The sequence below is a fragment of the Callospermophilus lateralis genome, chromosome 8, assembly GCF_048772815.1.
Source record: "Callospermophilus lateralis isolate mCalLat2 chromosome 8, mCalLat2.hap1, whole genome shotgun sequence".
Taxonomy (NCBI): domain Eukaryota; kingdom Metazoa; phylum Chordata; class Mammalia; order Rodentia; family Sciuridae; genus Callospermophilus; species Callospermophilus lateralis.
This window is the reverse complement of record NC_135312.1, coordinates 36433260-36447347: the sequence shown is the minus strand read 5'-3', so window position 1 is coordinate 36447347 and position 14088 is coordinate 36433260. Positions and strand designations below refer to the sequence as shown.

Genomic DNA, 14088 nt, shown 5'->3' with positions numbered 1-14088 from the left:
TGATAGTGCCCCCTTGGAAATTAGAGCTCATACCATGGGACTTACTCCTCAGGACAAGTAAAATTATTTCCTGGAGAACAGCCAAATGACTTCAGCTATTCAGAGGGTTGTCTACTTGATAATATAAGCATTATGAAATGTCAGAGTAGAATGTGAATTTGTTCTAGTGTCTTAATGCACTATTTTACTGTAGGTGGAGTAGATCTGTAATGAATTGTGTTAACAGGATAATTCAACTTCTGCTTTCTGAGCAATTTACTGTGCTTCCTTGTATAAAGACTGGGCATAAGAATTGATTTAAAAATATGAGTTTATACAAATAGATGACTTATTAAGTCTTCTGTTGCATGTTCTTGTGTCCATGCCTTGTACATCATTTGGCACATGCATTGCTGAATTTAATTTATGTATTTATTGATAGAAAATTTCACCATTTAAGAACCTAAGAGCTCTAGTTTCCAACTAGTGCTTAAATTGATACTGTTTGTAATACAAATAGAGGCAAAGTTGCATCGTCTTATGTACAAGGAGACGTGTCCATCAATTTTACCATATCTTTTGAAGAGCAGATTTTTAAACAGCATTTTAAGCATTTTGTTTAAACTGAGGGGAGAATTTGTGGAAGCAAGTTAAGGAACAGTTCCTCTCTTGCAGAAGACTATCATAAAAATGTTTGCTATACAGAAGATGTAGGTTTTGAGTGTTGATTCATTTGAAAACAACTTGAAGAGAAAGTTTTTCAGTTAGAAAAAACAACTAAATTGCATTTGTTGTTAAAATAAAGTGTTCTGTAAAATAAACCATCGAAGTGTAGGCCTATTTTTAAATATTTAGCCTTAAATGTAGAGAATATTTGTCATACAAAATCTCTAAGCACTTCATGGCAACAAGCACCAGAGTAGGAAGAATATTATGAATGAGAATAAAGATAATCAGTGGAAAGCTCTAGAACACTTTTCCCAGATTCTAGCTGGAAGGATTATCTAATCAGAGGAGGAATTTTGTGGGATACAAAGAATTAGTATCAGCGTTTGTCTTATACTCAAATCTTACACACATGTCAATCATATTCAAGGCAGAGAAACTATGCTGTTTATAAATGTCACATAGTTTGGAATTTTGCAGCCATATTTCAGACAAATTCTTGTGACTTAAAAAAAAATTCCTTAAATATATGTGTTCGCAGTTTCCAGCCACCTCTTGAAGTGGCTTAGGAGTATGAACTTGGGATTCAAGTCCAGTGCATTTTGATTGGATGACCCTGGGAGAGGTACTCAACTTTTTTAGACTTCAGGGTCCTGATTGAGAAAATGAGACTATTAATAGTTTCTCATGAATGTTATAGGAACCAGGTGAGATTATTTGTAAAACCTATTAAAGTAGTGTCGGGCCTATCATAAATGTTCAATGCAGTGTGGAGATACTAATGTTAATTCAAGATTTCTGTCTGAAAAGTGCAGCTATTAGATCTTAGGTACATTAAGGCAGAATGTAAAACATTGTCTTAATTGTTTATTTGAAGAGAAGAATAAGAGTAAATAAAGAGAGAAAGCGAAGATTTTAGGACATACTCAAAGGATCTCAAATTTTTCTTGACAAAGAAAATTTTTGGTCTTCTTTGTGTTTATGGTATTGAAAGAAGTCTTTGAAAAAATTTTCCCTCTACCACGAGGCAATTTTTTCCTTTTCTACTTATCCCCTTTTACCAGACTGAACCTTACCCATCCCTGATATCTTCACAAGTGTCAGTCTCACAAAGAGACTTTCCCAGCTAAGTAATATACTCCCTGCTTCCTCCTGCTTTCCTTTATGGCATCTATTGATTACCATAATATTTTATAATTCCTGGAGAAAATTTCAAAGACCATAATGTTCCTCCCCTCTGTACCCTCCAAGCCTAGAAAAATAACTTGAAGTAAAATTAGACACTCATCAAAAATTTATTGAATGTGTAAATGAAGGGGTGAAACAATATATTGCTTATGATATTAATTGTGAATATTTTATTACCCACTTAATCTGGATAGTAAGCTCCAATAGAAGATGAAGCCTGAGACTTGAGCTTTTTTCCTTAAACATAAATCAATTGATGGTCTGGGATTGTGGCTCAGTGGTAGAGTGCTCGCCTAGCATGGGTTCGATCCTCAGCACCACATAAAAATAAATAAATAAAGGTATTGTGTCCAACTACAATTATTTTAAAAAACAAATCAACTGAGATTATTTATTATCAATGTTTAGATTAAATAGACAAACAATGGCAAGAATTAAAAAAAAAAATTCAGTGAGCTTCTCAAGTTGTGAAAAACCCCTTTACCGAGTGCATAGCTGTGCTTTTACAAAGGGGCATACGTCTACTAGTGCATGAGCTGTGAATTCTTTTCCCCAGCTGAAGTATACTGAGGACCTACCTTTATAAATGATTGTCTTTTAGACATTCCCCCTGCTGTCTGCTGAAGCAGATAAACTTTGTGACTCAGACTTTTACTATGCCAGTCTCCTGTAGGGTTGGCATAGACCTGAATCTTTCTGGAAAGCTATTTTTCATAGCCCAATTTCATTATGATCAAATCCTGTCAAGTCTACATTAAGAATGAAGCATTGTTCAAATAATAAGTTTGAATATATATTTTTTTAGTATTGTGATGTTGACCAAATCATTTTCATAGAATGATATGGAGGCTTTAGAGGGAAATTTATTTAGCCACCAAAGTTAGCATTTAAAAATCAAGTAAGATTTCTTTTTTAATTTAATTTTTATCTTTTAAATTTATTTTTAACTTGCATGAAACATAAAAAATAATGTATTTTGAGATATCATGTAAAGTTTTTATACATATATATATTGTGTAATGTTCAAGTCAGTACAAACATATCTATTTACCCAAACATTTATCATTTCTTTATGAGAGAATCAACCAAACTCTTTCCTTCTAGCTTTTTTCAGTATCTTATCAGTATTTTTTATATGACAGCAGAATGCATTACAGTTAATATTATAAATATAGAGCACAATTTTTCATATCTCTAGTTGTATACAAAGTATATTCACACCAATTTGTGTCTTTATACATGTACTTTGGATAATAAATGATCATCAAATTTCACCATCATTTATAACCCCATGCGCCCTCCTTTCCCCTCCAACAACTCTGTCCTATCTAGAGTTTGTCTATTCCTCCCATGCTCCCTCTCCCTATCCCATTATGAATCAGGCTCCTTATAAAACAGAGAAAATATTCAACATTTAGCTTTTGGGTATTGGCTAACTTCACTTAGCATTATCTTCTCTAACTCCATCCATTTACCTGCAAAGCCATAATTTTATTCTCTTTTATTACTGAGTAATATTCCATTGTGTTTATATGCCACATTTCATCAGTATCTTTAGATCTATCCTATCATTACCTTTAGTCACCCTACTGTGCATGTAGTAAGACTATTTTGCAATGTGTTTTCAGATATCTATATATGTTAACTCCACTATTAAGAATTAAAATAGTCTTAATGTAAAATGTGACAAAGAAAAGTTAAAAGTTATATTAGCAATTATGTTTTCAAATATTTAAATGAATATGTGTTGTAAAATCCAACACACATACTTAGTTAGACATGAGAGTTATAATCTGAAGAGGTGAGCCTACTGAGGGGAAAATGTTGATTGATTTAAAAAAGAACTAGAGCTAAATCCAAACTAGAAAGTTAAATAAAAGCTCTGATTAACTATATTTCTCTGATTTGGGTGAGGAGGGACCAAAAATTATTCTAAAGACAGGTGGAGGAATGTTATATCCAGGCCATATTGACCATTTAGGAGGAAAACATTGATGCCCCCTGGTGGGTATGAAAACATTTTCTTTCCTCAAGGACAGGTAAAAATATGAAAAAGAAATTTAACGTGTCATTCTTGTCAAGAGCATCTCAGTGTCACTGCATATCTTGTATCTTGGCTCTACCAAGAATTTTGTAATTTCCATAAAAGTATACCCACATGGTGGAGAAAAGGATGACAAACTAAATTAGAGCAAAGTTTTTGAGAGGGAAGAGAGCTGCAAAGTTGTCCAGGTTTTGTTTATATTTTTTTTCCCATGAAAATAGTAACATTCACTATTTTAAAATGTTTAAAAACTACATTCTGAATTTAATTTTAATGATGTTAGATGATTCTGTAACTCTGTTCAGGCAGATGTGATAAAATACCCTTAAACTGGGTGATTTCAGAAACAGAAATTCATTTCTCAATTCTAGAGGCTGAAGATGAAGGTTTTGGCAGGTTTCAGTTTCTGATAGGGGATCTGGTCCTGACTTACATGTGGCTGCCCCCACTGCATCCTCACACCATGGACAGAGAAATCTCTCTGGTATTTCTCCTTCTTTTGTAAGGACAAAGTTTCTATCAAATAAGAGCTTCATTTTCATGAATGACTTAATTTAAATTTAGCCACCTCCTTCAAGGTCCTCTCCAATATAGTGATATGCAGAGTTGCAACTTCAAATGGATTTGAGAAGCACAATATTCAATTCATATATAGCAATGATTAAAACACTTTGCTCTTTTCATTTGTCATCTTCTTTGACATTTGTTGCCTTCTGCCATCCCTCATCTAATGGCTTCATCACCTCATTTCCTATATCCAAATTATATGTGCAAAAAGTCCTTTCGACTACTGATAGTAATTGGAATAAGAAGTGAAGGAAAAAGAAGGATACTGTAGTGCCAGACCAATATATCCAGATACAATTCTTTTTAATATTCCTTTATATCAAGAAAGTGGTCCAGCTAGCCTGGATTGCCAACATTGTAAATGTGAACTAATGCTCTGGGTATGGCTTTTCATAGCCTAAGATATGAATATCACCTTGTGGGTGAAATTACAACTGTTTCTCCAGTCTTTCCTGTTCTCTGATGATCACTTTCTAGATTTTACTGATAGCTGAAAACGTCCCAAAGAGAGAGGGGTCTGTGTGATATAGTAACACAACCACATTTATTTTAGACGTTGAAATATTGTGGTTATGGTTTTTCCTACATGGAATATGACATATGGTTGTCTTACTTAGTTCAGTTAGAAACCTATAAACTTAGTGACAGGAGCAGAAGAACCACTCTGCAGGAGTCAGCCATTATCGTTGTAGATTTTGATATTGCTATTTTGTCCTAAAATCCTTTTAATTTATTTTATGCACAAGTTATAGGATTAACTCTAATGTTAATTCTCATATTACTACCAATCTTCATTTCAATTCTGTATTTATTTGTATTTCTTTCTCATTTCAGCCAGCAACATCCTTTCCTTGACTGAACTTCACCATAGATATTTTTTACTTCGGTGTTCATCTACTTTTCTGATGATCAGAAATGATTTAGATATATATAAAGTATCTTCTCAAATTTCATTTCTTGTAGTGATTTATTTCTGAGTGATATATCTTTTTCTTTTGGAGGCAGAGACTTATTATTTGACCTCAGCTGTTTTTTTTTTCTAATATTCATTTGACGTTGACTACATGGTAGACATTATGCTAAGTGCTTTACATGCATTACCTTGTTTATTCATTTTGAGGAAGGTACCATTATTAACCAATTGTTAATCCTGTATCAAGCCTTCTTTGAGCTTCAAGAGGTTAAAACAGCTAGTAAATAACAAATTCAGCATTTGAATCTAGGTCTGACTGATTTGGGGGCCTGTAATCTAACAATTTAGCAGTGTTTTTCAATTTCTGATCCCTGGATCTCTGGCAATAACAATGGAAACTAATGAATGAAGTTTTGCAAATATGGCTTGAGACTTTGAGTCTTTAAATAGCTTCCAAATTTTTCTTATAAATATTTCACATGACTACAATACTGTTTTTCCTTATCTAGTAGAAAGGATTCATTCATCTTAAGGTTTGGTTTAGAGAAAGTAGGTTGAGTCTCTTTGACCTCTTCCTTTTCCAAGGTTCTGTTGGCAGCATTAGAGAAAGTAGCTCCTGTGCTAGAGAAATCCACTTGACCAAGCTGAGAACTTCTGTTCTAACTAGTGAAGTCTCCAACAAAGCAGTTACACCCATTGGAACCACATATTTACTGTACAATGCATTTGTACAAATATAAAGAAACACTAGGAATTACTCTGAAACAAAACTAACCACAAAATCTCCTATCTCAAAGGAATCCTAATGTTTTAAACTTTCAACTCCAAATATGTAAAGGCAAAATGAATGAATTTTTAAAGATCTATTCTTTTGGTATTTCCAAATTGAATACATAAATTTATCTCAGCACCTAATATTGAAAGTAATATTTCTGTAGCTTATGGAAATACAAACAGTGAATTAAATGCTAACGCTGGAAGGAAATGAAATACAATAAATAGGGAACTCAGCATTTTCATTTCTACAATTTGGAGCTCAATATATGATAAAGTCCCTTGGTAAATATTTATGAAATATTTATTATGTTTATTTGGAGGTGATGTTTTTCATTTCTACATGGTAGCACTTTCTGGAACTGCTGTTGATAGTGCTCAGTAAATCATTACTTTGGGGTTTAGTGTTAGCTGATGTATCACACTTGTTTGTTTTCTTATTAAATAAGATATGTGGCTACCCCTGAAATCCTGTCTGAATGGCCTTGAATAAATGTCTTTACATTATTGGATTCTTATTTTTTTTTGTATGTGACTCATTGATATTCTGGAAGATAAACCTGTTCATTATTAGCCTTGTTAGTTTTTAATTTAGGAGAGTTAAATTACATTTTATTAAACTTCATTAGCTTCTCCAGCAAGCAATATGAAAGTAGCTTCTTGCATTCTGCAAATCTAATCTTAGTCACTTTATCTCCTTGCTGCTAGAGTAATAACTTGAGATGATTTTTTTTTTGCAGTTTGATAATACTCCTTTAGAAACTGTGTCAGATCATAGTCATGATTGACGAATTGCTTGAATCTGCTCTTATTTTCCTGTTGATGCTTTAATTTGTTGGTAATGTTTGAATCTGCCACCTCACATCTCTATCCCACCAGATTCTTTGCTTCAGGCTATTGTGACTAATGACAAAATGATTTCAAGCTAAATAATTTTTAAAATTCAAATGAAGCTTAGGTGCCTTTCCTCTTTGGAAACACTATGGGTTTGCTGAATACTAATGCAGCCTCTGAAGTCTCTACACTCTGCATGAAACACATCATCACTCTGACTGACACATTAGTTGTTCCAAAACTTGATGGCTATGTGAACATTATTCCTAGTGAGTTCTGTGCCAGCTAGGTCAATAGATTTCTCAATTCTTTTGTGGTTTATCACCATGGAAAATGACAACTGTTTTTTTGCATACTAGACCTTGAGACATAAGTACAAAATAACTTGAGTATCATTTAGCTATTAGCAGAGAGTGTAGATTGAAGTCTCAAGTCAGTCAAATTCCACTTTCCTTTATGTAAAGAATAATATATAAAATACTGAAGCTTGTTAGGTATTTTCAGTCAGACTTGGGATTGAGTCAAAATAATTTATATGTCTCAGACATTACCTACAATATTCTAGACATCTGCCCCATAAACAAAGATATAGTACCTTTAGAGACCATATAAAATTTTTTGAAGAATTTGAAGAAGTATTTTGATTCTGTATATGTCCACACCAATGCAAATGATCAAGTATGAAGTTGGTTCCTACTATGTTCTTTACAATAATTTATAAAGGTCTTTATATCATAGGAACTTATCAACACTTTTAAACTGGGAATATAAAGATTTGATCTTTGTTTTCAGACAATAATCTTAGTGACATTGTCCATACTACCTCCTCCATTCCCATGAAATCTCTTGCTTTGTTGATTCTTCTTTCTAATAATCTTAGATTAATACTATCTCTTGCCTGGACTCTCTTTTTTTTCAGTATATTCTTCATATTTATGCTTATGTTTCTTTGCTGTTTAAACCTCATTACATAGTAGATGTTTTTAGTGTATAATTTTCAAATCATCAAATGCATGACTTGCTGGGTGCAGTGGCAATAGGGGTGTGGCTTAGTGGTTAAACAAGCCTGGGTTCAATCCCTGATACAAAAAAAAAAAAATTTACACACATGCACAACTCATACAAATATAGGATGAACATATGTCAAGGATTTGCTTGACTCCTTAATTAATTAAGGAAACACTTATAGGAAAAAAATATTTTAAAACTTTTTGAGAAATGGTTACCTGTAAGCATTTTTTAAAAAATGAATACTAGAATAAGATTGCTAAATTAGATATAGAGGTGCCTAATATACAGGGCAATAAAACCATAACTTGTGGTCTTCTCTACTAGATAGGAAGTTATGGTAGTATGTAAATTTTGAAGAGTTTGGACTCCAATCAAATATTAAATACCAAAATCATACTTAGTTAAATTATCCTAGAGACTTAATAATCCCTTGGTGTACTTGTTAATTGGTGCTTCATTATGACATTGAAAAGATATGTATTCCTTTCTAGTGTCTGAGTCCTGAATAATTTTTATTAACTGTATTCTTGATTATCACAAATACTTGACTGAGTCAAATAGACGGAGGTACCTTTTATGTGCTTTAAATCTTCTTGCACAATTTAGAGTGAAGAGGCTGTTCATGCCAGCAGGTTAGACACTTGGTATATAATTCACTGACTTCCAGCCAGTCAAGACCTTTCTGCTATTATTTTCTTCTACTGCAAAAGGAAGAGCTGGAATAAATAGTTAATAAAATTTCTTCCAGTATTAATATGTTATAATTCTTGAAAAATGGAATTATCAAGAGAAAATACCTTGGTCCTTTAGCTAGTACATGAAGTTAGGCAACAGCACCCCCTAAAGGGTTCTCTGTTAGTTCTAGGCAAGTCAGACTCATTATCCTATAATGTCCCAGAAACTTTCCCTCACAAGAGAGATTTGGAAACAAGTCCTGTTGGGACTTGATTTAATTAGTCTGTATATGTTTTCTATTGCCACAATAATTCTGCATAACAAACCACTACACTGCTTCCTGTACTTACAGCAGATATTTGCTTTTGCTTTCTTGTCTGTGGATCAGTTGAGAAGCTGTTTTGATCTCAGTTAAGCTTGCCTAAGTTGTCCATCTCTCTTAAATGAGACACACTTGCATGTCTACTGTAAGCCAGCTATTTGGCGATCTATGGTAGCTTTACTTCGATAACTGGTTCTGCTCCAAAGGATCTCTCATCCTCCAATCAGCTGCCCCAGGCCTGTTCTTTATGGTGGTGGTGGCAGTGTTTCAAGAGAGAGTGGAAGCAAGCAAGAACTCTTGAGGTTAAGTCACAGAAACAACACACCATGGTTTCCACTACATACTATTAGCCAAAAAAAAAAAAAAGTCATAAGGAAGCTTATTGGGACATAGACTCTCTCTTTTGATGAAGGAGGAATGTGTACATTACAAAAGATTGATTAATTGGTGCCATTTTAAAAACAATCTGTTATAAAGAACATGATTCACAGGATTTTGGGAAGTTCCAGGAGAATAACAGAATAATGGTCTAAAAGGAATGAAGAATGTAGATAGTCTTGTGCTTTGTTCTATGGATCAGTTAAGTTCAGTTTCATCCTTCCCAGTCTTGTTATTAAAATTTATAAGGCAGCACCAGGGCAATGTTTAGAGCTATTTATACTGTACTACTGAGGTTAGGACCTTCTGAGTCCTCTACCAGATGCTACATGAATGTTGACATTTTCAAGTCTGGCTGTTGGGAACGTACATTATTCCTGGCTTCATGAGAGCATCAGATACTGTTTCCTCAAATCCTTTAAGATGGTCCTTTATTTCAGCCTTGGGTAGTTACCCCACACTCTTAAACTGATCTTGGCTTAGCAAAATACCAAATAGGGCTTGCTTTAGATTTTGGAGTTCCACTTTGTTCTGCTTTCTCTCTGTTACTTTGCCCTGAGAACTCTAGTCTCTGGTCTCCCCAGACTGTTAGATCCATCTCTTCAATTCACAGAATCTTCCAGTTTTTTTCTGGGTTCCCCTTTATTGCACTACCGCAAGGAAACCTTTATTGCACTACAGCAAGAAAACTAAGTTTGTTTCTTCCCTCTCAGTGATTATGGCTCTAATACACAGTGTCTTAAAAAAGAAAAAGGTATTTTGTCTAGTTTTTTGGTAATTTTAGGAAGAAGGATAAATTTAGCCTCTGTCACTCCATTTTGCCTGGAACTAAAAATCTTCAAATTCTTAGAATTTAGTGTTAGGAAAAATAAAGGTTTCTAAAGATCACAGACACCCCAACTTTTAGTGAACAAAGAGAGTATGGAAAACATCAGATTACATTTTTAAAATATATATAAATCTCTGCTATGTGTTTAATTCGTTCTTTTTTACTGTCTTCCTCTCTAAGGATACTTAACATTTTGTCTCAGTTTAAATACCTTTTTATTTATTTATTTATTTTGATACTGAGGATTGAACCCAGGGATGCTCAACCGCTGAGCCACATCTCCAGCCCTGTTTCATATTTTATATTTTATTTAGAGGCAGCAACTTTCACTGCTAAGTGTCTCACTAAGTTGCTGAGGCTGGCTTTGAACTCATGATCCTCCTGCCTCAGCCTCCCAAGCGCTGGGATTACAGGCATGTGCCACAACTCCTGGCACTTTTTAAAAATTTTTTATTATTTTGGGGGTATGTGCATTTTCTTTAAAATGGTAGTATTCACTTTTTTAACTTTAGGGATATACCTTATCCTTTTTATACTTCTTATCATGCAGATAGTATTTTAGAATTAATTATAATGAACTATACATTTCTATAAAAAGAAATTCAAAATCTGAGGATTGATTAAATGTCATTTATAATGTGCTTTGTAGAGCAAAAGTGCAGGACAAGTAATGTTGTCTTTAGTTTTTAGGTTGATGTCAATTTTGGTTTCAATTGACTCCACCAAAATTAGGTGCCATATGTTAGGCTACAATTTCTCATAAGTCCAGCATCAGCCTGTTTAGAAGAATACTCCAAGCTGACATGAAGAATGCTTTCTAAACCTCTCAGAGTCTGCTTTGGCTCTGTGTTTTGTGAGACAGTTTTTCTTTCTCAGCTCATCGACCTTGAAATCATAATTTGCAAGTGTATGTAGTATGCATGGAACATTTTAACAATGCTCAATGAGTGTGATACTTAGAAACATATTTGTAGAATAAACCTTCCTCTCCAAAGTGAACTCTCAATTAATTGTGTACAATTTATCAACTTTATACATTATCTGTGAATTGTCCTTCAAGGCTGGCTCCTTCTAGTCATCCACTTATGAGCTACTCTTCTCTCTCCCTTCTATTTTCTATCTCTTCACCCAGCATTTATTTTACAAAATTGTAGGGAGAGAAGATATTATATAACCTTAACATAACTTGAAATAAATATAATCAGGGAAGAGAAATTATTGCAAAAAAAAGTATACTTTTTTCTCAAGTCAGACATGATTACTTAGGGACCATCTGAGCTATTACTTTACTTCATAGTATGGACAGTCTATAGTGGGCTATATTTATTGTGTCCTTTGCATCATGAGAGGAATTGATTTTAATGGTTAACCATGAAATTTTATTCAAACATAGCCTTGTTCTACAAATAAAGCAATTTGATGGAAAATAGTGAATTACATTTTTATTTAATTGCTCTTTATTTGTCAGTGGTATGATTTCAGATATTTATGCATCCATTTGTTGATGCTGTTTAATGTCTAATACAGTCTCTTATTTAAAGTTAATTTTCCAGTTGGGTATGGTGACGCATTCCCATTCCTGTAATCCCTGAAGCTCAGGCAGAAGGATCACAAGTTCAAAGCCAGTCTCAGCAGTTTAGCAAAGCTCTAAGCAACTTAGTAAGATCCTCCCTCAAAATAAAAAAATAAAAAGGGCTGGGAATGTGACTCAATAGTTAAGTGCCCATGGATTTAATACCTGGTACCATTAAATAAATAAATTTTAAAAATAAAAATAAATTAATGTTCCTTTATATTTTCACTATTTTAATTTGATGAAAACTAAAATGTGTCAGATTTTTAGATTTTTCACTAATGTGTATGAATTGCCTAAGATTCTTTCATGAAAATCAATTCCAGGCATTTAGAAATTAAAGTTTTTAAAGTAAGGAATGTCATTGTTTTAGTTAGCTGTTAGTCTCTTATGACCAAAATATTGGACAAGAACAACTTAGAGAAGGAAGATTGTATTTGTGGCTCATGATTTCAAAGGTTCATTCAGTATATGGTTAGCTGACTTCATCACTCTGGGCCTGAAGTAAGGCAGAATATCTTGGAAGAAAGGTGTAGCAGAGGAATGCTGCTCGGATCCTGGCAGCCAGGAAGCTGGAGGGCCCAAGGGCAAGGAGGAGAGCCAGGGACAAAATACAATCCCCAAGGGCAAAAACCCAGTGACCTACTTCCCCTATCCATGCCCCACCTGCATACAGTTACTAACCCGTAGTCCATTCAAACTATCAATCAATCAAATAGATTAATCCACTGATGGAAGCTGCTACTCTTGTAATCTAATCATTTCACCTTTGAAAATCCCTGCAGGGCCTAACATGTTAGCTTTTTAGGGGACACCTCATACCCAAACCATAATATACATGTAGATGTTACCATTATTATTTTGTGCAGAAGAACTTATAAATAAAGGTCTTAAACATATATAAAACTCTAAAAGGTATATGACATATTATAGAATAATTATTTGTAATAAAACTGAACAAAGACCTTCTATAAGTATAGTTATGTACTCTTAAATTAAAAACAAGTATAAGTAGTAATAAAATCTACTCTTCTTTAAATATTTTAACTCTATTTATAGATTGGATCATATTTTGAAATATAAGATTTTGCTTCATAGTTTCAAGTATATACTTTTTTGCTATGTATTTTAATACTTTTGAGTTAAGCTGAGTAGCTACAGTAGATTAATAAAGGTTTCTTTGATGGACTTATGTGTTTTCATCCTTTTAAATTTTGTAGAAATCTACAAAAAGTTACATAACCAATTAAATTTTTAAACTACCTTTTCAGAATACAAATGCCAGTTTGAACATGAGGAAAAGAACAAATGCCTTGGTCCACTCAGAATCTGATGTTGGCAACAGAACTGAGGTGGGAAATCATCCTAGCAAATCTTCTCCAGTTGTTCAAGAATCCTCTGAAGCCACATCTAAGTCATACTTAGCTTCAAGTCCAAACCCATTCAGCCGGGCAAATGCAGCCGAAACGATATCTGCTGCAAGAGCACTTCCATCTGCTCCTTCTCCTACTCCTAGTCGAACTGGGTGTGTATTGAGACAAACATCAGTTGGATCTGCTTCTACTCGTCGTGTGTTTGGCTCAAGACTGGAGCGAATTAAGACCACAGTTAACACCCCAGGGGCTTCTGGGAAGTCATCAGCCTCTGTTCCTCCTCCTGCTCCTCCACCTGCTGGATCTGGCACAAGTAAAATAGACAAATATGCCCGTATTCTCTTTCCAGTTACATTTGGGGCATTTAACATGGTCTATTGGGTTGTTTACTTATCTAAGGACACTATGGAGAAATCAGAAAGTCTAATGTAATTTTGTTGCTATAGTAGTTTCCTAAAAGATGATGAAAATGCAGACTATCTTTTTAAATGTTTTTAAATATAATTATTCTTTACTAAAATAAAAATTCTATGTAATTTTTTCCACTTAAAAAAATATAAGCCGGTTATTGGGAGAGTTAATTAATTCCTCAGTGAAGAGAAAGTGAACCATTTTTCTTTTCAGAAAGAGGGTTTAAAAAGGATCTATTCAGCATTCAAATTAGATGGAATACAGACCATCCTGGAAAGTTGAAACAAGAGTAATAGGGCTATTAGAGATATGTGGTGCATATTTTTGCATTGAAATTTGAAAACAGACTATGACACTTTTAATACCCAATGAATATCAACCAGCCACCCTAAATTTCCCAGTGGCACTGCCCTTAACCAGAATCATTTATTTGATGTCATATGCAGTGACCTTTGGAGATTCTCTTAGAACCCACAAGAAAAGGATTTTCCCTATTAAACAAAACATCGGTGAAAGGAAAACGGAAGAAAACAAACACTGATCAATAGAGT

General features: G+C 33.8%; 1 protein-coding gene across 6 annotated transcripts in view; it reads left to right on the top strand.

Annotated features, from left to right (window-relative positions):
• The window catches only part of Gabra4 (gamma-aminobutyric acid type A receptor subunit alpha4), a 62533-nt gene extending 48975 nt beyond the window's left edge, over positions 1-13558 (top strand). For 4 of the 6 annotated variants that reach the window (XM_076864155.1, XM_076864154.1, XM_076864156.1 and 1 more), the window contains one exon: positions 13025-13558. In XM_076864155.1, the coding sequence (XP_076720270.1) occupies positions 13025-13558 (534 nt within the window). The remainder of the gene's footprint in view (positions 1-13024) is intronic. The other 2 variants (XM_076864160.1, XM_076864159.1) reach the window with 1 other exon arrangement.
• Positions 13559-14088: the final 530 nt, after the last annotated feature.